This window comes from Molothrus aeneus, chromosome 8 (assembly GCF_037042795.1).
Source record: "Molothrus aeneus isolate 106 chromosome 8, BPBGC_Maene_1.0, whole genome shotgun sequence".
NCBI lineage: Eukaryota > Metazoa > Chordata > Aves > Passeriformes > Icteridae > Molothrus > Molothrus aeneus.
In genome coordinates this window covers 15565862-15588969 of record NC_089653.1, presented here as the reverse complement: position 1 = coordinate 15588969, position 23108 = coordinate 15565862, and the positions used below count along the sequence as shown (strand labels likewise).

At 37.5% G+C, this 23108-nt stretch overlaps 1 protein-coding gene across 2 annotated transcripts in view; it reads left to right on the top strand.

The window, feature by feature from the left end:
• BMPR1A (bone morphogenetic protein receptor type 1A) overlaps window positions 1-23108 on the top strand; it is a 75340-nt gene that overhangs the window by 42433 nt on the left and 9799 nt on the right. For both annotated transcript variants that reach the window (XM_066554769.1, XM_066554770.1), the window contains 6 exons: window positions 9837-10044; window positions 18799-18961; window positions 20260-20362; window positions 20772-20871; window positions 21658-21757; window positions 22569-22713. In XM_066554769.1, the coding sequence (XP_066410866.1) occupies window positions 9978-10044; window positions 18799-18961; window positions 20260-20362; window positions 20772-20871; window positions 21658-21757; window positions 22569-22713 (678 nt within the window). In that variant the 5' untranslated portion in view covers window positions 9837-9977. The remainder of the gene's footprint in view (window positions 1-9836; window positions 10045-18798; window positions 18962-20259; window positions 20363-20771; window positions 20872-21657; window positions 21758-22568; window positions 22714-23108) is intronic.

The window sequence follows — 23108 nt, the reverse complement described above, 5'->3', positions numbered from 1 at the left end:
CAACATAAGAAAAGGCAGAAAGAGACAGTTTTAAGAATGTGATCTTGACTGACTGGGAAATAATTGAATTGCCAAAGTTAATGCAGACGTGACTTAGGAGGAACATGGCTTTGCTTTTAAGATTTTTAGCTTAAGGAACTGTTGAGACATCAGAGGAGATACCTTCAAGCTTAAGGATGATGGGAGAGTGGAGGAAATGTTTGCAATGAAAAATAACGTTCAAGTCATCCCTGCAATACTGAGTATGGGCAGTTTAAGTCATATGCTGTGATGGTCAAAGAGAAAAGTAGGAAACCAAGTGAAATTCATAGAAGGAATATATCATATAATCTCTGTACCTTTTTGGCTTCTTTCTGTCTTAGTCCAGGTGCTTTCTTACAATATGGAGAGAAAATGAAAGATTGAATGAAAACAAATTACAGATTTTATTAGTTGAATGTGAACTTCACTTAATCTAAAACCAAACCAAGCTTCTACCCTATATGTTGATTTCTTGCTGTCCTGAGTTCTACTGTGTAACAGTTGTTGAAAAATGTTTCACGGTGTATTTAAAATAACCTTTTTGCACTAAGAAAAGAACTGGTGTAGTTGGTTGATTACAAATGGGAGATTTTTAATCACATTAATCTCATGACCAGAAAGCTCTTGTTTGCTTTTGAATTTTGTGTGCAAAAAAAAATTAACAGTATTGCTTTAGCACTTCAGTGCAGGGAAATAGAGGATTATAACTGTTGAAGTAAACATTACCTTTGAACTCTGTTTTTGTCTGCCTATTGAAAGATTACTGTGTTTGGGTTTGGAAATGTCTTTGAAGGTATATTTGATGAAAGTACATTGTTCAAACTTAAGAGGAGTATTTGTGTGCATGTGCATGCCATGTTGTTTCTGTAGTTATTTAACCAAGCGGGTCTACAGTGCACTTAGAGTTTAACTTAAGTTTGCATTAAAATCTGTTTTTATCTCAGCAAGACTTGCAGAACACTGACAGGGTGAGATAGTGCTCAGACACATACATTTAGAGTCCTGGAAAATTTTCCCAGAGCAATAATAGTTTCTTACATATGTCACATTGAAATTAAATGTTGCAGATGAAAATAGATGCTGAATGCAGCATATAATTAATTTAACATTATTTGTCCTGTGTAAGCACTTTCCTAATATAGCAATCTAGTTTAATATATCCACTATGTGTGAGTTAACTGCAGGTGAGCATGTCACACTTTACACATAGGCATTTATCACTCTGATACTGAGACTATCTGAACACTTTGCAGGTTCTATGTAAGATAATGAATGATTTTAGTTTAGGCTATTCTAAACTTGCCACTGATAATACTTGCTCACTTCTTTTGCCCTTGCTGTGAAGGTGGTAACCTACTTGTGTTCTATGCCTGGAGTTTGTAATCTTGTAAAAATATCCCCAGCATGACTTTCTAGGGTGAAGTGAAGGCTCAAAGATGACAAAAGTTAGTCAACTATTCATTAAAATTCCAAAGAATAAGAAAGATTGCAATTTTAAGTTATAAGGGTAATATAACTAACACAAAGAACAAACTTAATAGATAAACATAATTTGCAAATTACATCTATCTAAAATTTTGTTTCTGTAGTAAGAACACTTAAAAAATAACTTCCCCCTGCCAATACAATTTTGAGGAGGATAAACAAGCAGCACCTACAATTCCACTTATTTGTCCCATCCAGCTATTAAAATGCCTCTTTGTAAATCTGATGGAGACCACTCCTCTGAGGATATCTGTGTGTTATTTACAGTGACTTGTGGGAACAGCTAGACGGGGAGTTTTCCTCTCAGCAGAGTACAGTGCCTCCGTGGGCATGGCAAGCAGGTGAGGAAAGTGAGGATTAAGGCTTACCTTGCTAAGCAGCGTTTTGTATTAGCAAATCTTCCTGATGTTGAACTTGCTAGTCTTGTCTCTGCTGTTTGTATGTGTCGAGCAAATACTGTCAAAGAAAGATCATCTCTCACCCATTGCAGTGGGGAGTGCAGAATTCGATGATTTAAAAATTACTTTGCTTGTTTATGAAGTAAAATTTACAAGTGTGTTTTTATCTTATTCATGAAACGACATATGAATTCACTTGGACAGCTGTTACCTTCTGAGTAGCAGAACAAAAAAATATGTCCATGTTGACAGTTTGAGGCGTTGTGAGGGCAAGCAGTTCGCTTCTTGTGAAATGCTCTTCTGTCGGCCTTTTTTAATACTAGATCACGTCACTTGCTCTAAAAGGGACACCACAGTCCCTTTGTCACATACCAGAGGGAAAGGGTTTGCAGATGTGTAAGCAGGCAGACTCCCCTGTGTAAAGGCATCACCACTTGCAGTTTAGAGGGGCTGGTTTGTATTTTTGGCTGAGGGTTGTCTTCATAAGTAATGTTTCCTGTCTGTTCTCAGTAATTTGAAACTCCGTCTTCCAGGTGTAAATTAAAAGGAAGGGGGATTTAAAAGCTCCTCTCTGTTACCCCTTCCTAAATTTATTTATTTTCAGCTCCGTATGGAAAGCATATCCATTAATAACTCTGATGTCCACAGTGTAGTGTGGGGAGTGAGGGCTCCGTGCATTATCAGGTGTTGACTCTTTTGACCTTGGTAATTACTAATCTATGCAATCGGGCCTTTCTGAGCCTTGTCAGCCTCGCTTGTTTAGCGTTTTATTTATTTTATTAGTTTCTACAAGTCCTGAATAGGAAAAAGGGATTTAAAGAGAACCCCCCCCAAAAAAGAAACCCAACCCCTATGTTTATTCTTAAGGGGTGGAGGTCTTCTAGAGGGGAGCTGGCTTGCAGAGGGGGAAGACAGTATTCTTATGCTAATCCAGGCTCTGGATAAGGAGCAAAGCAGCCGTGCAAACAATGGAAGTGGAGCCAGAAAGTCTGCGCTGCAGTCTAGCACGCCTTGAAAAGCATGTCAGGCCGGGCGCCTTGGGCTGCCGGGAGGGGCCGCGGGGGGAGCGCCTCCCGCTCGCTTTATGGAGCTGGCGGCGGGCCAGCGCGCTCGGAAAAACCTTAGTACCTAGAAAATGAGAGTTAGCGCTGGAAGAGGCGAGGGCAGGAGGGAGAGAAGTAGTTTATAGTCTTGCTTTTTTTTTTTCATGCTAAAAAAGCTAACTCCCAAACGCCGTATTGAGTTGTCTCAGCTTTGTTGCTGTTGTCTTCTCCTTTGTACCAAAAATTGAAATTCAAGTGATGCGTCTTTTAAATAGCAGCCACATTTTCTAAAGGTTGTGCGTGAGAGAGGCCGGCTTTAGCAAGGTGCCCCTGCTGGGCAATGAGCTTACACCTCCCTCCTGTGGGCGAAGCGCTCGGGCCGGGAGGCGCGCCGGGAGCCGGAGCTGCGGGCCGGCCTGGGCACGGCAGGGCAGGGAGGTGCCCTGGCTCCGGCCCCTCGCTCCTCTGCCGGGACGCACCGATGGCACGGACCTACGGCAAAGCAGCGGTTTGTCCAGCATGCCAGTATCGATTAAAGTCCGTGACCAAAAATACAGGCTGTTTTCCTTAGGCATCGTGAAATGAAAAATGTGCTCTTTGAGCAGCGAACAAAAACCCAGTTTCTGCAGAACTCTTCTTCTTGAGTTCCGTAATTTGCATAATCGCTTTCACTTTGGACACATAAAGAAGTTGTGAATGTCTTCTTCTAGGTTGGGCAGAGGTTATAGGTGTAGCAGAAGCAAGCCAAGATCATGGGAGTTAAGTAAAATAAATGCTTACCCTGTCAATTTCTGGATCTGGGTTTTTTGCTCTTTTTTTAACCTAGATTAATGAATAACTGTCCTTAAATTACAAAAAAAAAAAGGTTGTGAAAACATTCATTAGTCTTAATAGTGCTAAAAGTCATGTTGCACATTAGAAACCTTCTGTGAAGGCATTTATAATTTTGAAGGCACTGGTGCACTTATTTTAGGCTCCTTTCTCCACTTTTAAAAAATGTGAGCAAACGTATATTCAGGATTGAGGCCCATCTTTTTTCCTTTCCTCAGCCCAGGTATATTATTTGCGTCAAATTGTTGAAACTCAGAGCCAAAATGTGTGATAAGTCTTGTAGGCAGTATAGTATGACCAAAATATTTTTATTAGTAACATGTAAAATTTCTAACAGTTTTGATGATTTCTTTTCCCTTGCTACTTATGCTCGGTGAACAAAAGTATGTTTCTTATGAATGAGATGTAAAAGGTTTAAGTTATGATTCCTATTTGTAGTTACTACATTTAGAGATGGAATGCATTACGTGTGGAGACTTTTCTCCTTGTTCACATTGACTGGTATGACAGTAAGGAACTAGCAAAAATGATAAATAGATTATAAAAACATACGAGAAGGATAGCTTCTGGGTAGAATAGCAGAAGTTGATATCATTGCAGAAAGAGCATGGATGTCCATTTTCTAATTGTCCTAAGAGCAGAAGCTCTAAGCCAGCTATTCACTTCCAAAGTGAAGGAGTTGAGAAAAGAGGGAAATGGGTCAAGGTGAATAAAAATTGTGTCGTGGCATTTTCTCTGAATATGTTCAAATATGACATTTTCTCTGAATATGTTCAAATAAAAGAATGTGTCGTGTTTGTAATACCTGCTTGCAGCGTGAAAACAATTTTGCTGAATATCAGAGCAGTTAATTTATTTGAAGAAACTTTTTAGCACTAAGTTAATTGGAAGGCCAGAGTAACAGTAAGATGGGCATTCAGGAGTGCAGTGAGCAGCATCCCCAATTACCCAATTTTGCTGGGCATGGTAGAAAGCAGCTAGGCTTTCATTTCTTCACAGTTAACAACTTTGTTTATGAAACAGACAGATATATCATAATTTAGTATTTTGCCTTCTAAATGCTGTCGTGATTTGATATTTACCAGCAATGGGAAATCTTTGTTGCAGGAGATTATCTGTTTGACTGTCCAAGGTGGATTTTGGTGGCTTTTCCCACTGATTAGAAATAAGAAGTTCATTTCTAAGACTGAGCTCCCCTGCTGCAAAAAACCTGTTGTTAGGGTCTTGTGTTTTTTGAATGAGCAAATGTGTTTCAGTGCACGTGTTCTAAACACATGGTTCTATATGTACTACAGAGAGAACTAAGATTTCTTTTTTCATTCTTTTGAGAAGTATATAATACACACAATTGCGCTTCATTTAGCATTTCAGTTTTCACTATAGTTTCTAGAAGGAGAAAGGACTTGAATAATTTACACAGTCCCTTGGCTTTTAAATTTATGCAGTCAGGAATAGTTTTAAATAATTCTTACACAATCCACAGTTCAGGGGAATTGTTTCTGTGAGCTTGAACAGATCAGTGCCTAAATAGGGCCTTACACGAAGTTGTTTTTGTTGATGGCCATGTAGTCATCAGGCTTGCAATAATAACCAGCAGGCTTCTCCATCAGCTATAGGATTTCTTGACAGATTTTGGGGGTGGATTTACCTTGCTTGTTTAATTTAATATATTGACAGCACTCAAGCATAGGTAGTTCGAGTGTTCCATTGTGACACTTTTCAACAGTTTGTGTAAGCATGCCTTGCAATAGAATAATAAAAACACATTTAAAAAGTAGGTTTTGTACAAGTATTTGACAGAATTACACAGTACACAGACTGAAACTTTCTTCTTGTTATGGGCTTGATTAAATTTGACTGTTTGACTTTGGATAAACTGAAGCTAACTATAGCCCTTTTTGTATTAATAATGAAATGTAGTCCCGGATCAGTCCGTTCCTGTCCTGACACCTGTAGCTACATGAGATGGTGTCCTTTGAAAAATAAAGACTAATTAAGTTTTTGGACTCTATTTAGTCTGAAAATCTGCCCTACAACCTTCTAACCAGTGGTTAGGAATTGTCTTCTAATTTCTGTACCAAATGAATTTTAATGGCTAATCCATAGCTTCTTGTTGAACCAGTAATTTTCTTAAGATTGAATAGCTGTCTGTCTTTCATTGTGTTTATTCCTGTTATGTTGTCAAAGTGTAATTTACCCATCAGTTTTAACTGTCTTAATTTTATTATTTTCTTTTCTTTTTATCTCCTAATGTCTTTCTTTCCTTGAGATAGTATTCTTCTAGATGGGTGTTGAATTTATCAATCATGTTATCTTTGTGCTATTCATGCCTTGCTGTTTTCCCTGGGAAATTTTCCTAACTAGAGTTGTGTTTGTGTCTTTCTCCCAGCCACATCACATGGATGTGTCTGATGTTCTATAATCAGTTGGTGTCCTTGGACATAGCTGTCTCTTATGTGCGAGCTTCGAGTCTGTATGAAGCAGAAATTCCCAATATGCATGCGTGCAATATGCACGACTTTTCCAATTTCATGCTGTTGTACTTCATTCCATTTGTTACTTTAGTTGTTCACATGATCCAAATCTTCCTGCTTAAAGACAGCGCTCAGCTGAACTGACAATTTGTTTGTCAGCAATTTTTTTAAAGTTTTTGCTTCTGTGCCTACTTCATTAATGAAAAGGGTGAGTATTCTTCAGTCAAGCTGAATCAAGAATCAAGGTCCTCAGATGCCATTTGAACTAGGCTACTAATCTCTGTTCTTGAAACTACTTGTCTGCCCTGTAGTGAATTCTTTACTGTTCTTATAATCCCTCTTTTCTTCATCCAAATGAGTAATTTTCTTTGTGGCACCATATCAGGTTTTTTCATAATCTTCCAGGGAAGCTGTTGTTGCACACTGACTTAGACTGACAGTTCACTTTATCTCTGGCATTCTGTTCATCTCAAAGTCCTGTTCAAAACAGTCCCTGTGATTGAGGTAATATGCTTGCAGTTACCTAAGTTGCTTCTTGCCCCAGTTACACGTCAGAGAACTATTTAGTAAGTTTTAGTTTTGTTGTGTTTAAATACTTTAACTTGGTGTTAATGTACTGCTGCAAATGGTTTGAAATGTCTTGTCTGTTGAAGTGGATTGTATGTTCTAATTCTTGTGAAGTCTAAGATTGACATTTTTTCATGTGTTCCCCTTATACAACACTATCTTTGTTGTTACATTCACCACTATCATTCTTTATTGCAATTTGGAACAGCACAGCTCATTTGGTTTGGGGATCATGCTGTTAAAAATATTACATAGCCACATCTAAAGAACAGTTACCACTGAACTCCATGCTTTCAGAGTTGGTTTGGGCCATGTGAGAGATCTTGCACACTTCAGCTTCATATATTTGGAGTCATACAGAACGTTGGGCTGGACTGCTGTGATAGTGCTGTGAATTCACTGCTGAGTTCCAGTTCAGAAAAAAAAACACAGTTTAATAATAAAAGCATTTTGTTCAGTAAACAATTACTAAGAAGGATAATAAAATACAGTGTAGGAAAATCAGGTGTTACCATTGATGAATAAATTACTTTTTAGAGGATTATAGTTGAACACTTCATGGCTACAGGAGAAAAGAGATTGAGAACTTTGAAATCACCTGATTGGCTTATGGATTTTAATTTCTTCAGCATCATTCTGTTGGCAGAGTAGCATTCCAAGTGTTAATTGCTGCTTTAATATATTTGAAGGGGTTATTTAGTTGTGTCATTCTAAACTGTTATATCAGGCAGGTTTTGGAGAAATTCCAGCTGTTGCTCTTTCAATTTTGTGCCTTAGCCAGGGTTCCTAGTCTTCCTCTTTAATAGGCGTCTGGAAGGGTACTTTTTGTTTTAAAATGGGGAATTAGAATTTGTTCTCTTTGATTTTTATTGCATGGTTTTATAGACAATATTATATTTTATGTAGTGTATATGTGAAAAGGGAAGTATTGCTGGAAGGAAGATCGAAGTACAAAATACTGGTGGAGAACATTTTTTCTTGAATAGGCTTGGACAGCATTTCTGGAAACTACCTTAGAGTGTGTCACTGAACAAAAATTACCATGAAATTGGAGTGAGTTGCATTGAAATGGTTAATTTCTTCAATTTTTTTCTTTTTTCTTTTGGTAACATGCTGTGTGGTACAGGGGCAAATGCATGTTCCTGTGCTGGTGTGCCCTCTGGTGAACTGGGGGGCAAGATCACCAAATTTTAAACACTTGCACTTCCTACTCTTGCTATGTACAACAGTGCAAATGTATGTTCTTTCTGAAACTGGACAGAACAGAAATTATTTTTAAAACACGTTAAACAGACTATTACTAAGATTTATTTGGTTTTGCTTGATAGAATACCATAAATAAAGCCTTTGTTGTTATTGCTGCATAAAGCTGTTGGCAGTTTTCAAATTCCACATGTTTTATTGAGGATTGGAAGTTCCTTGCCATTGAAACACAGAATCAAGCATTAATACTTATGCACTTAGGTTGCTGGCCTGATGTTTTATAGCTAGAAGGACATACCTGGTAACTGTCAGAATTGGTGTTGTGGCATAGGGACACTAAAGCATGACTATTTTTGCTGTCACGCCGCTTTTCCCTCTGCCTGGCCAGGAAGTTTACTCTGAAGTTCCTGGTGCTCGGTGGTTTGCGCAGTGCGCGATTCCGAGTCCGTCCCACCACAGCCTGGCAATAATCCTGCCCAGGGCCGCGGCCGCCGTGGGGCTGGGGGTGCCTGGTTCCCTCTTTGTGGCTGCATTAGGGAGAAGTCAGAGACGTGTGAAAAGTAGGCCAGGGGTCGGGGCGGTGCCGCGCCCGCTGAAATTGGAAGTGACGGACACCTCCCGGCTCAGCCGCTAATTTGCCTCCATGTTAAATGCCTCCGAAGACTCATTAAAATGAAAAGTTCTTGGGTCTCGCCGACACACAGATTGAGTTATTGATGCTGGAAGCGGCCACCAACAGTAATTGCTGCCCATCCCCGAGCGAACGCCCGTCCTGGCATTCATGAGCAGCGCCAGGCTGACAGGGGTCAGGGGGTCAACCCCACCGAAACGAGGCCGAGGAGAGGCAAAATCAGGGCTCTGTTCCTCTTTGTGCAGCTTCGCTTTTGTTGCAAGGAACTATTGAGGTGTTCAAGCTGCTTTTTAGTCCTTTGAGGCCCAATTACATTCCCCTCATGCATCACCATTGAAAAGTTCTGTGAGCGGAACGTGACCACAACTACTGCAGTCTGAAAAAGTGACTTCTTACTCAGTTTGGCTGTCTTAGCTGTATGTTCACCCACTGCACAAGAGTAGAATTATGTTTTATTTGTGGAGCAAATGGCATGTACATAGGGTAGTGTAATTTGCACACAGCTTGGGAATCCAGGATGTAATGATTTTGAATTGCGGTTAGTGTTGTCTTTTTTCTGCAGTACTCTTCTAGGAGAAAAAAGTAACAAGATAAGTATATTAGGTAACCAAACTAACTGTTAAATTTAATGCAGGTTTGGTTTTCATCCATTGGAGAGGCTGGGGATTTTTTGCAATAAAGCTTCTCTACCGGCAGTTTTCAACAAGTGGCCTAACATGGTGTTACTGCTTCCCCCCCCCCCCCCCCCCCCCCAGTATTATGGGAAGTCACCATTTGCATTTAATTTTTATGGAAAATAATATAAAGAAGGTCTCATTTCTGTAAAGAAAATAGTTTTCAAACAGATATACATGTTAAATCTGTTGAATACTACCTATAACAGCTATATGCAAGTCTAAAATTATATATCTGTGGCCAGTGAGTTGACATATCTAATATTTCTAATAGGAATATGAAAACATCCCAGTGGGTTGTTACCAAAAGTTTATATTTCAGAAGAACCCTGCTATTCAGTTAGATAGTAAACATAGCTAATGTTTTCAGATACTAATGTTAATAAACACATGAGGTTTTTTGGTTGGGTTTGTTGGTTATGCTCAGCATGATGACCATCTTGAGGGTTTTCTTCTTGTTTCACAAATACATGAAGTTTTTAAGCATTTTGTTTTATTGTATTTTCCAGGAAACAAAGGTGGAGAAGCCCCAGAAGCATCCTTGCAGTCAAGCACCTAATCTTGTATTAGGCTTCACCGAGCAGCCTGAGCTTAGCATTTGTCACGCAGAGGGGCCGGTTGCCCTGCACAGGAAGGATTAAAAGTGAACAATGACTCGATTGAGAGTTCATGAGCAATTGCTTGGAGCCTATCTGCTTATCATTCTCCATGTTCAAGGTAAATATAAACTAGTTGAAATAAGCTTATCTTTCTGATTTGTAGCAGAGTTGTGCGTTTTCCAATGGTTGAAGTAGGATTTTTTTGTTTTGGAGTTTATTTTGCGGACAGGTGACTTTACTGGCCTGATGTGCCATGTGGATGCTTCCCTAAAAAGAAGGACATTCTAGTGGTCTTTCATTGTAGTATAGAATAGGTCTATTTTAGCAAATACTTAAATAGAAACAATACCAAAAATGCCTAGTACATGACAGAGCAAGTTGGATGAGCAGCAGAAGTTAAGGCTTGACTTTCTGAATTTCAGTTCCCTCTGTGTGTGAATATTTGATCTCTTTAACTGACCCACTGAAGAACTTGCAGTGTGCAGTTCCCCATGCCTTTTGATGCTCCTAATCTAAATTAACTTGTTGCGCCTACTTGATGGGCCAAGGTGAGGCCATGGACTACTCACAGATACCCTTGTTTTCAGTTAGTGAAGATAATCACTTGTATGTCTGTTGTCTTTCCATATATCAATTATCAAAAAACTTCTGGTAATCCAGTTATCATTAGAACTTTAACTCCTTTGTCAAATTGGGTTGAATTGAAAATATACATCCCTGGTTGGGTCTCTGTGTAAGAGTGTTTGTTCTCCCAGCTGTGCACTCCTCCTGTGTTTAAGTACACAGAACTTTCCAGATATTTTCAGAAAATAGAGAAAACAAATTTGGTACTGCCGTTTAAATGCTTGAGTATAAAAGGGTTTATATTCTCATTCCATACTTGGATCAATTACTGCTTAGTGCTTGATTTTGAGACACTGTGTGAGATATTTACTTTCAAGAATAGCAATTCAATGAACCCATTAAAATGGGGAGAGGAGGAAGCCTGGTAAGTACCCAAATGCTGATCTTTTTGTTTTGTTTCTGGTGTGAATCTGCAGTATTAGTTTAAAGGATATGGCAGAGCTGTCTCTTCAAAGCCTGAGCTTGATACATCTGTTTGGACAGAAATAGCCTAGTTTGGGGTATACTTGAAGTCTGTAGTAGATTTACAAATATTTGCAGGTAGCTGTAAGGTGCTTAGATTAGGTTATGGGAATAAACTGAAGAAAATTTCATTGAGAAATTAGGAAAGAAATTTTGACTGAATGTGGTTAAGTATTGCAACAGGCTGCCTGGTGAAGTGGTGCAATATTCATCCTTAGAGGTAGTCAGAACTTTACTGCAATGACTGAACAACTTGGTCTGATGGAGAAGTTGGTCCTGCTTTGAGCAGGTAGTGGTACCAAGTGGTACCAGGTGACTTCCAGAGATCTCTTCTGCTCTAAAAATACTCAGACATAATGTTTTGCTGTGGAGCTTCTTCTATTTGTATCCAAGCAGTCTTGCAGCTTTTGGTGGAAGAGACCATCTTCTTCCCTTGTTCCCTTGAGGAGGCTGGGAGTAATATGCTTTGTTCTTTTTGCTGAAGTCATGGTTACTCCTCTGCATTAGCCAATATTTAGCATTTTAATAATAAGCAATAGCAACTGAAGAGGTTTTTTTCTCTCTAGATTCAAATAGAAATAATAATACAAATATACAAGTCTTCTAGTGGCTTAAAATTAAATTACATTAACTCCTTCCATGATCACGGTGATTAATAACAGTTCAGTAAATAACTTACAGTAAGTGATATAGATAAATTAAGTTTAAAGACTGAAAATTATTTTTCAGCTTCAAATGAAGAAATTTCTTTATCTTAGAAATTTTCCTGACTTTCAAATCAATACTGCGGGAGTTCTGAAAGCCATGGAAAAGTTGAGTTTATTGAAATGTTGTCAGTTCTTTGCAAGTTGCCTAAGGGCTTTTCATCAAATGTACAAAATATGCTTGGTTTCCAGGGGTGGTGAGGAAAAAACCAGTCAAGTCTCTCTGCTTTTCCCTAGATTCATGGGGGAGGAAAGAATTAAGATCATAGTCATAAAGCATTTGAAATTTTTATAGGAAAGAGACAATCTAAAATGAAAAGTTTAAACCATTGAAAAAGTAGTTTCAACAAGGAAAATATATGCAGGGTGTTAGAAAAATGCATCATAAAGCAATCAACAGAGGAGAAAAAGATTCATTAGGAAGAATTGAAGAGAATTTGTGTGATTTACAGAAAAAGGAAGAAAAAGCAGATAAAGTAGAAACCAGTGTGTGTACTTTCAGTGTCTGGCATCCAGGTTAATGGTTTGCTCTCTTGGGGTTTTTTTTGGAGGCTTCTTCAGAATGTTAGGAATTTCAGAGCTTACCAAGACCTGAGAGAATGATAAAAGCAAATGTCTGTATGGCTGCATGTATATATACATACCAGATTCCTTAACAGGTAACTTGAAAAAGCAAGTGGCTGCATGTGTTGATTACTGTGAAAATATTCTTACAGTAACAACAGAAGCCAGAGGCAGTTCCATGACATTACTGGTGAATAGCTGCAGTTTCTCAGGTTGGTACTATGCAGCACAGGGACCCAGTGCTTACCCTTTGGGTTATATCTTTATAGCATTGAGACTTCCTCACTTACTTTGAGAAATAGTCAAAAATGAGCCTGGGTTGCAGATGGGCAGATTTAATAGCAACCTCTTCAATTAAAACATTTTGTATTTGCTTTCTTGCTCTGGAACACTTTTGCAGTAGCTTTCAGTCTGTGACTTGCTCTGCATCTTTATCCACCTCCTTTTTCTGATCTAAGGCAAGAGGTCTTGGGCTTCAGACAGTCCTTTGTGGCTGCCCTAAACAGTTTTTGTCTTCCCAGAAGTGCAGGGTTTTCATGCAGAGAACCACTTTTACTTCCAAGTAGAGTATTTCTTTGTTGTTATAGTGCCTTGATGAGCATGCCTGATCAATATATGTAGCAGTAATAAAGTGCTTAACATCTACTTAAACATGTTCTCATAAATTTGGTTCTTCATTGCTGGCAGTTTACTTCCCATGTGGTTCATCACACATTTATGTATTCTTCAGAGACACCACAGAAGACCAGTATTTTAATCCTTGTAAATCGGTTGACTAAAAATGCATTAATGCCACTTGATATGCATAAAGATATATTAAAAGTCAAATTTAAAAATAATTAGTGTTAATATTAAGTATTAAAATGGATTTAAAGTTGCCACTGTTAGTGAACTAAAAAAAACCTGTTGATTTTAGTTCACTGCTCTAATTACTTTTATTCAAATACTTGATATATATAAGGTATGTATTAAGATTTATTTTTAAAACTTTATGCACTCTCTCAATTTCAGGTGAAGTAGTTAACTGAATTTGGATGTGTAAACTAATCTGAAACAAAATTCTAAAATCTATCAAAGGAACTTACAGTTGCAGGTAGCTGATTCATTATTTGAAAACACTAATTCTGTTTCTTAGTGATTTCCCCAGTTAATGGCTGCATCTGTTTTTAAAACATGGGCAGCAACAGTTTTCTTATAAATTTGTCTGATTAAAATTCTTCCAAGGGATTATTTAAAGTTGATCTATTTCTTTATTGAAATTGAATATTTCTTTTTTAAAGATCTATTTCTTTATTAAAATTTCTTTATTTAAAATTTCTATTTCTTTATTAAAATTTCACATTTAGTTTTAAGCAACTTTATTCTTTAAAAACCCTTTTAATTTAAATTAGAATGCAGTGTACTTTTTAAGAAAAATGCACAAAATTTTCAAGTCTCTGGCTTTTATATTGAGTGCATAAGAACAGAGCAGTCTTCAGAAGTGACTTTTGGAGAAGGGAAGTGGGAGCAGAGGCTGAGGACTGCAGGCTGGGAAGCAGAGCAGGCAGGGGCTGCCTGTCTGTGTTGAGCACTGATGTAGCTCCTGGGAGAGCTGGAAGGACAGGAGAGAGGTTTTAAACCTCTGTAGTCTGGGAACATGCTGTGATTTTTAGGAACCAGTTCTGCTAGATGGAGCTACCTCTAACATGCCTGGTCTTTGGAGATCACAGCCTTGATATATAAGAAAGCACTATAGGGAGAACTATGGTTACAATGCCAAACATAGAGTTTGGAGAAGTATTTAAAATACTTTCTTTGCACTCATACAATTTTTCTGATTTTTAAAAAAATTATTTTGTCTTTGAAGAGTAAGTGCTAGTATTGTATTCAAGCTGTGTCAGTTGTACTGAGGTTTAATTCACATAACAGAACATGTTAAATCATTATGAAAGTTTGTGATAGGCAGAAAGGTGAAATGTGCTTACTGGAGTGGGGGATTTTGCTGTATCTGCATCCTAAAGCAAGAAAAAGTAATTTAGAGCTACCACATAAAAATGTCAAGGTATGCCTTTTTCATAAGGAAGGCATGTCTAACATAAAGAGCTCTGGTACAACTTTCATCTTTGATGAAAAGAGCCCAGTCGCATCAGCACCAGCAGGGAGGCAGGTGAAGGGGCTCTTCTGACTAAGATTCTTCTTACTTATATATTGAATTTCTTAGAGTTTACCAGCATGGATCAGAGTAGCTAGAAAGAAATGCCTCTAGCACCATACTTCTGCTAGGACAAATCTCTTTAAAGGATAATGTAGTCTGGAATAGAAATGTTTTTATGGGCAACACCTATATTGTGAACTCGGAAAGCTATCAAACAACTTGACTGCTATAGGCCATATTGGACCTTCCTTTGTGGAGAAAGAGAGGATACAGTTAAGTAAAAAATTGTAAGCATAATTTGGCTTTTGTATTTGTCTTTGTACACTTACTGTTGTCTCTGCATTTCATAGAGCTGGTTTTTATGGGTCACACAAATCTTTTCTTAGATCAGAAGACTTAATGAAATGATATCTGTATCCTGGCATTGAGTTACAAGCAGGTTAACTCGGGTTTTAGTGATTAGTAACACTGCAGTGTCACGCACAGTCCATTTTTAAGATTTATCCATGTTAATATTCATATTTGAAGTGTGCTTTCAAGTAGACTTAAATTTCTAACCTAGTGAGATTTTTAATATCCTGTGCTTCTTTGAAATACATTTTATAGTCTTAAGTTATTTTCTGTGACTGGAAGAAGCAGTGCTTTGAATAATTTATATTTTTGATCAAAGGCTGGATATGATACATTGTAAGGCGTTGTTCTGTTTTAACAATTTGTTTTATTATTAGCTTTTGAAATTTTTATTTATTTTATTAATATAAAGTTTAATTTTAAACAGAAAACCATTTAAGTGTTGTCCTGTTTGTAACAGTTGTTCACACTTGTGGAAATCTACAATGCATGCAGTGTATCATGGGGCAGAGTAGAAGACAAAATCAGAACTTGAAGTCCCATCAGCTTTTTTCTCATCAGTGTCTTAGACTGCAGTGAAGTTAGGAGAATGTTCCATCCTTACTCTGATATTTTGTTGAATGTTGTAACTTTGTAATGCAGTAAAATGCACATTACATGCTGTTTGTGTGTTTAGAAGTCTAAGATACTGTCATTCTCAAGGCTGGATAAGCAGGCTGGAAGTGATCTAGGATCTTGAACAAGCTCACCAGTGTGTGATAGCTCATTTGTTGCTCATGTGTATTATTTTGCCCCGTGAGCTCTGTTCAGTTTGCAGGTGGAGGTTAGGAAATAGTGGAAAGGAAGCTTTGCTGTGCCTGAGGTCTCTGGATGCTGCGTTTCAGTGCACAATACACTGCACTTACACCTTTGAAGGTTATGTGAGATTTGTGTATGTATGTTTGTTAGCTGTACTGCAGAGTGACAACTGCAAGTGTCATGGAAAAGAAGAGATTAATTACATCATCAAGTAGTGTAGTGTCACAAGATCCTAAGAAATGATCCTCCTTTTGCCTGTCTGTTCCCAGGGGAAGATGCAGCAGTGTGAATGTCTGAGAGCTGGAACACTGAGGGTGGGGACATAAACCTGGAGCAAGATGTTCTTTAGGCCTATCCCTAGTTCTCTCTTGTTCATTTACTCAGTATTTATTGACCAGGAAGAACAGCAATGAAGCATCCTGTGAGTTCAGTGCCTTCATTTGCCCTCTTAACATCTAAGGTGGATGGAAGCCAAGTCTTTCCATGCTTGACTCCCATCCCCATACCTAGCAGCTTTAAGATGGACACTAATGAGTCTTGAAGTACTGAGGATGAATTGCAGCACTGCAGTAAAGGATACAGTTAGGTATCCCAGGTGGAGGCAATTAAAAACTGTTTTGTGAAGTAATCCCAAACTTCCACAAAATTTTCCTATTCTCTTCCCTGGGTACTCAAACTCCTGTCTAAGAAGAGTTCTGCTTACAGTCTTAGGAAGTAAAAATGTAAGAGTGAAGTGATTTTTTTCCCCCCTCCATTCTTTGTGCAGTTCAGGTATTACCTGTAAGATGAAAGCAGGCTACTGTGGAGTTTTACATTACAAAAATAATGAAATTGTAGCCTGTTCTTGCTTTGAATGAAAATCTTTGCCTATAGAAACTGACAAAAGACAAAGATGCTATTTCTTTGAGAACACAGTTATCTGTTTTGGATTTTATGTGGCATGTGCTTTTCATAAATCTTGTAATGCAATCCATCTTAATAAATGAAGAGGGAAATGTATTTCATGTCACTTTTAGTATAAAAGGTTGGTATACCTGTAGTCATGCTTCAGTGTTAGTTTACAGAGAATTATACTGCTTTAAAAGATGCTAGACATGCACAAAAAAGTTGTTCTTTCTGTTCTGAGCTAGGAGAAGCCATGCTTTAAGGGTTCCTTGAATTTCTCATCTAATAAACTGAAAAAACATTGCATTCAGTGCAATGTTTTTGATGAATGATCAGGGTAGGAAAATGGATGAGTGACTGTAAGACACTGATCATAAAGTACCATAAAGACTTTTAACATGTGGAATGTTCCTGAAGATAAGAGGGATTTATAACATCAATTGTGGAAGATACTGTATTCATTCAACAAAATCAGAAAGACAGTATTTATACATATGCTTTTGTACAGTGGCTTTTGCTTTAAATATTAAGTAGAATTACCTGTTCTCTGAGCAGGCAAGGATCTCTTAAGTGTGAATACTGAGTGTTTTGTAATGTCTCTAGCAAAGTATTAAAATTACCTTTCAATTTATGCTGGGAAGAAATATGTAGAAAGAGAGGGGGGTGGATGGAGGAGCTGTTTCAATTGTACAGGATTCCTCTTGGTTAAATCAGAAACACCTATAACCTACTGTTATTCCAGCATTGGATCTTGTTTCTTGTAAACAGTCTGTACAGATCAGGACTATTTAACTTGGGCATTACTGAAATACTCTTTGAAGACTACATATTAAATAAAGCACTGCTCTGTCATGTCAGTGTTTGGGTAAATGGGGTATTTCTCAGGATGTTCTCTTAGGTATATCCAGAAGAAGCACAGTTGCATTACTTTGCTGCATTGGACAGTGCACTAGGTGTGCTTTATTAACCAGATGAGGAAATCTGCAAGTCTGCTATTTTCAGTACAGTAGGATCAAATTTCACAAGTATTTAATTGGCACTTGTCTAAATGACACAGTGGATGTTACAGCAGAGTGATGCAGAGGGCTCTGTCTGCAAGAGGTTTTAATCAAGTTTTTCTGGACACATTTCAAGCAAGGTACAACAGGACACTAATATTCTCATTACTCTACAGCTCATGTTTGCTAGGTTTGACAGGAAGCCCAATAATCTGTTTGAAGACACTTTGAGTTTCCTGGTCAGGTTTCTTTTCCTTAGAAAAACTGAAATTTTTATTGTGACCTATGGTGACTTATTTATGTATAACTGAATTTGTAAAAGCTTCTGCTGGTCCTGACTGGCTGCTGGCTTATCTTGCCAACACTGAGCCTCACACAGAACCTTGCTGTAATTTGTGCCAGTGCAAGTGATAGTTTGTTCACAGCTCTTCTCTCTGTATTTGGTTCATACCTTGAGGATTTAGAGCCAAGGTGGTGGACAGAAAGAGATTAAAATTGTGTATGATAAAGCTGAAGGAGATGGGTAAAGATGTTCTCATCTGATATAGTAATCACATAGCATATTCCCAATGAGGCAGACAGTGTTCATCATTTTTGTTCTGGATGTTCTTCACTAAGAAGAAAATGGATATTTTCTTCTGAATGCCTAGATTCACAGAACCACTTGAATAATATGATCAAGAAAGAATAATGTTTAACTCTGCTACTTTTGAGAAACTGAGGGCTACTTGGAACATGATGCAGCCCTGTTTCTATTCTGTGAAAGCTCGTTTGGATGGATGTTAGTGTCATTTACTGAAATTTAATTTGCAAACAAGATTTACTTTAGCTGCGTTTTGAAGTACTAATGCATACAGAGATCAAAAAAACCAAGAGATTTTGGAGTTATTACTGCTCTTCCATGAGACTGTGAATCTATAAAAAATTACTTCAGAAAATTAGAAAATTGCATATTAAGTATGTTCAGTCATGCATAAAATTATTCTTGTTGTGGTTATCAAGCTGTCAGCATTTTGGTTTTCTGAACACATGAATGAGAGAAGCTTTTTTCAGAAAATTCTAACCAGTTACACCGCTGCTTTCCTGCCCTACCTCGAAAAGAGAAAATATCTTTCTGTTTTTATTGATTATATATGGTTAGAAGATCTGCTGTTGAGGTGCAAAATATGTCAGCTGGGTATTCCTAGAATAAAATTATTAACTCAGATTTCTACTGTAATCTTGGGGGAGGAGATTGCCTTGTATACTTGAGTTACAAATATAACTGTTGTTGTCATGTTTTGCCTATAAAACTCCTGAGCAGTTGTCGAAGAGATGCAAACTTTTTTTTTTGTTGTATTTTTTGTGTCCAGGTCAAAAGCCAGACAGCATGCTTCATGGTACAGGAATGAAGACAAATTCTGACCAAAAGAAACAAGCAGATGGGGTAACACTTGCTCCAGAGGACACCTTACCTTTTCTTAAATGCTACTGCTCAGGACATTGTCCAGATGATGCTATTAACAACACATGCATGTAAGTGTTGCATTCAGGATAGAGAGGCTCTTTGAAGAATATAATTTTGGAATTTGAGAGAGCAAACTACTTCTGGAGGCTGACCAAGGTTCTCTGAGGTGATCTGACCATAATTGATTACGTTCTGTGAGTGCTAAAACCCATGGTCATCTCTGTTTTCACCACACCTTAGAACAATTTACAGCTGGTCATTTTAAGCCTAGCAACTGCTTTGAAGGACAGAGGTTTTAAGTAACCCTGTGGTATTTTATAGCTGGGGGAGTATTAAGTGACCCAAATCTCAGCCTTCTGACATGACCACCTGTTTGCTTATTTCTTCACCTAGTAGTCAAAAAGGTAGTGTAAACAACATGGCCATTTACTGAGAATTCTTCTTGTTACATGTTCAGTAGTTACAGACTGTGAAAGAAAGGCAGGAGAAAATAAAAACCTGTGGACATGTAGAGACAGGAGGGAAGTTTTATCTTTGATAGGTATAAGAATCCTAACAGAGTCATGCATAGGTTATGTGCTTGCTTAAGGTGGGTTTTTTCATGTTCTGAAACATCCTTGTTTTTCTTTTTGTTTTCCTCCATTTGCAATTCCATGTTCAAGGCCCTTCGGTTTTCTTCCTTAAGAATTAATATACACAGTTGAAAACATATTACTTGCTCCTGTACTTTGAGTCTTCACTTTAACATAGGTTTCAGTTTCTCTAAGGTGTCACTTGGCAGTTTCTGTGGAATCCAAGGAGGTAGAATAAACACTGCTGTCTTTTTAAATGTAAACACAGACAGTAACTTACAAACAGTTTTGAACTGAGAAAATGTTCCAGTATTTTGTCTTTCAAGCCTCTTGGTATTTTTTATTGGTTTTTATTGCCCTCTAGTGTGTGCAGTCTGTATATGCCTTACTAATTTTTTCTGACCTAGCAACTGATAGGCCATTATGCTGATAATAAAGCTATTGGTTAAAAACACACAGTGTCTACGTGCAGGGTACCTTATGGCATAATGCTTTCCACATCTGCATTTCTTTGAATGAGTGTAAATAGATCTTTGGCAAACAAAATTATTTCTAAATTTGTTTTCCTTAGTATCTGTGTTAAGAGAATTAATGAATATTTGTGAGAAGGCATCTGTGTAGTGTTTTATTAGAGAATATTGTGGAGGTCTTTCTCAAATTGGATGGTAACCGCTGTATTAAAGAATTTTTCTAGAAGTTTTCATTCTGGAATTCTTAATGGGCTCATGATCAAGTAATGCTGAATATTAAATGACAAACATGCTGGTAAAGCACACGTGATATGTTTCTTGCAGAACTAATGGGCATTGCTTTGCTATCATTGAGGAGGATGAACATGGAGAACCCACACTTGCTTCTGGCTGCATGAAGTATGAAGGTTCAGACTTCCAGTGCAAGGTGAAAAAATGAGATTTATACCAGTGCCATACTTTAATTTCATTTTTATGCCACTCCTTTTTTTTGTTTTAAGAGCAGTATTTATTTAACATATGGTTAACTGGTTTTGACTAAGCTCAAGACTTTTCCCATATGTTAAATAGCAACTTAAGTAGAAACCATCTATTTCTGTGCAACAATTGAAAAACATCTCATGAAATATAAAAAAATGCAAGACGAAATGTAGGCTCAGAGATTAGATGCTGTCTGTCTGCCACTGTAGAGTGATCTCATACATTAAATGGTGTGGTTGAAGTGCCTTTGAAATAAAATAGCTTACCCTTTTGTCTGTGCTGTGTTGTAGGTGTAGTATCTCCTGTCCCTGTTTTAGCTTCAAAATCTGAGTGTTCATTAAACTCTCCCTCAACAGGACTCACCTAAGGCGCAGTTACGCCGAACGATTGAGTGCTGCCGCACTGATTTCTGCAATCAGGATTTGCAACCAACATTGCCCCCTCTTGATAGTACAGGTAAACACCTCCTTATGTTCACACTGCTAAGAAGTGCTGTGTAGGTTCTGTTCTTGATCAACAATAGAAATAAGGGAAAATGTAATTACAGTATTGCACAAATCTGGTTTTGCCTTACTCAGTAATTTTTATATGGAGATCTGTACTTCTCTTCATTTTCTATTTTCAGTTTTCCTTTTTTTTGCCACTTTCAAGTTAATCTTTTCCTCAATCAGTCACTCATGGCATTTTTGTTCTTGTTCTTAGTGCATTCATATCTTGACTGCATGTGATCTTCTGTTTTTATTCTGTTTCCACAATCTGATCTCTTTTTAAAATGTTTTTCTTAATCTCTGCTGTGCTTTTACCAATATGAATGCCATCATAAAAAAACTATTCAGACTTTGTTAACACCTCTTCATTGCAAATTCATTCTCTTCTTTCTGTTGTTCCCAGTGAAAATAGTTTGTTTTCATGTGCTTACTCATTCATTGCTAGGCAAGTTGTACTGGTCTAACTGTTGCTTTATATCTTCTTAGAATCTTACTGCTCTAAATCCTTAATTTCTTTTCCAACAAGCTAGCAAGACTCAACCAAAAACTCCAAAATCTCAAGCTGAATTTTTTCTTTTTGTCATCCAAATGAATTTATCTTTGCTTTTGTGGTATAAATACTTACTTTGTTACACAATATATGAAACCATACCTAAATAAACTGTTTACAATGTATCTTTAATTAATAGACTTTGGAAACTCCCTTTTTTTTCCTTTCTATTTTTTCTTCCTTTTTTCTTTTTTTGTCAAATAGATGGACTTTTTGATGGCAGCATTCGTTGGATGGCAGTGTTGATTTCTATGGCAGTCTGCATAATTGTCATGGTCATCTTACTTAGCTGCTTTTGTTACAAGTAAGAAAGCACTTTCTTTATTGGAAACATTTTTAATTTTGCAAATCAGCATAAACAGAACAGTTGTTTTGCTAATGTACTCAGTTATAATTATATGTAGATTGGAAACAGTTATAACCTAATCTCACATTTCTGTGGGTAGCAGTTTCCATCACTAGGTAAAATGAAATGTTCACAGCAGAGAATTTAAGTGAGTTTGATCCTTTCCTCTGGGTACAAAGTATTAACAGTTTTGCAGCTACACATAACTTCAGTGCTAAAGCAGCTGGTAAACAGGAATATCATCGTGGTCATTATGCTTTTGGGTCTTCAGTCACTTTCAGTAGCTAAATTTCATCTGCTTCTGAGATTTTCTGCCAAGTTTCAAAACTAAGTAATTGTCCAGCTGAGCTAAGGCAGTTCATTCAGGTGCTTCTGTTAGCACCAGCCCTGTGCTGGAGGTGATCACTGTTCTAGAAGTTTCCAACCCTTGTGTCAGCCTCAGCTGCTGTGGTTCAAGGTTCTGTCTGTTCATTTAACCCAAAATCAGCAATGTTGTGCTGGTAACTCTGGCTGAGAGTTGAGTATTAAAAATGGTGGGTTTCCCCCTCACTGATAATCAGCTGACAAACCTGTACATGCATTACAAAAGCTTCTTAACATGAAAAAGCTATATAAGTTACATTTCAGAAAAAGAAAAAATACAGTAACATCTGCTTCTCTGTTTTTTCTTTTGAGAAAGTGTGAATATTTAAATAGCTCCTTTCTTAGATCAGTTTGTTACATATTTTGAGTGTTTTGGAGTTCAGCTTAACTTGTGTTACTTTTGCAGACATTACTGTAAGTCGATGGCAAAGAGGCACTGTTATAATCGTGACCTGGAACAAGATGAAGCATTTATTCCAGCTGGGGAGTCATTAAAGGACCTTATTGACCAGTCACAGAGTTCTGGGAGTGGATCAGGACTACCACTGTTGGTTAGTCATACACTTGAGATTTTTCTTCACTGAATTTCTCTCCGTCACATACAAAGTTTGGTTTGGACCTGATGCCTAGAACAAAGCTGTTTGTTCATACAAAATGCTCATTATTTTATATGCCATTATGATGATGGTGAAGTCCAAACTGAACATGTTTAAAGCCCATCTTCACATAGTAAATTAAAATTGTCAGATATGTTAAAAAAATCTGTTGGCATCAGCAGAATTCAAAGAAAACTTAGAGCCTGCAGCTGTTAGGATAAAAATACAAGAAATGGCTAATATAGGTATCAAATTGAGTGAACACAGAGATTTTACTTTCTTAGTATCAACTGACCATTAAAATAGAAAAGCCAGAGAGGGACTTCTTACAAGGTGTGGTGGTTTGACAG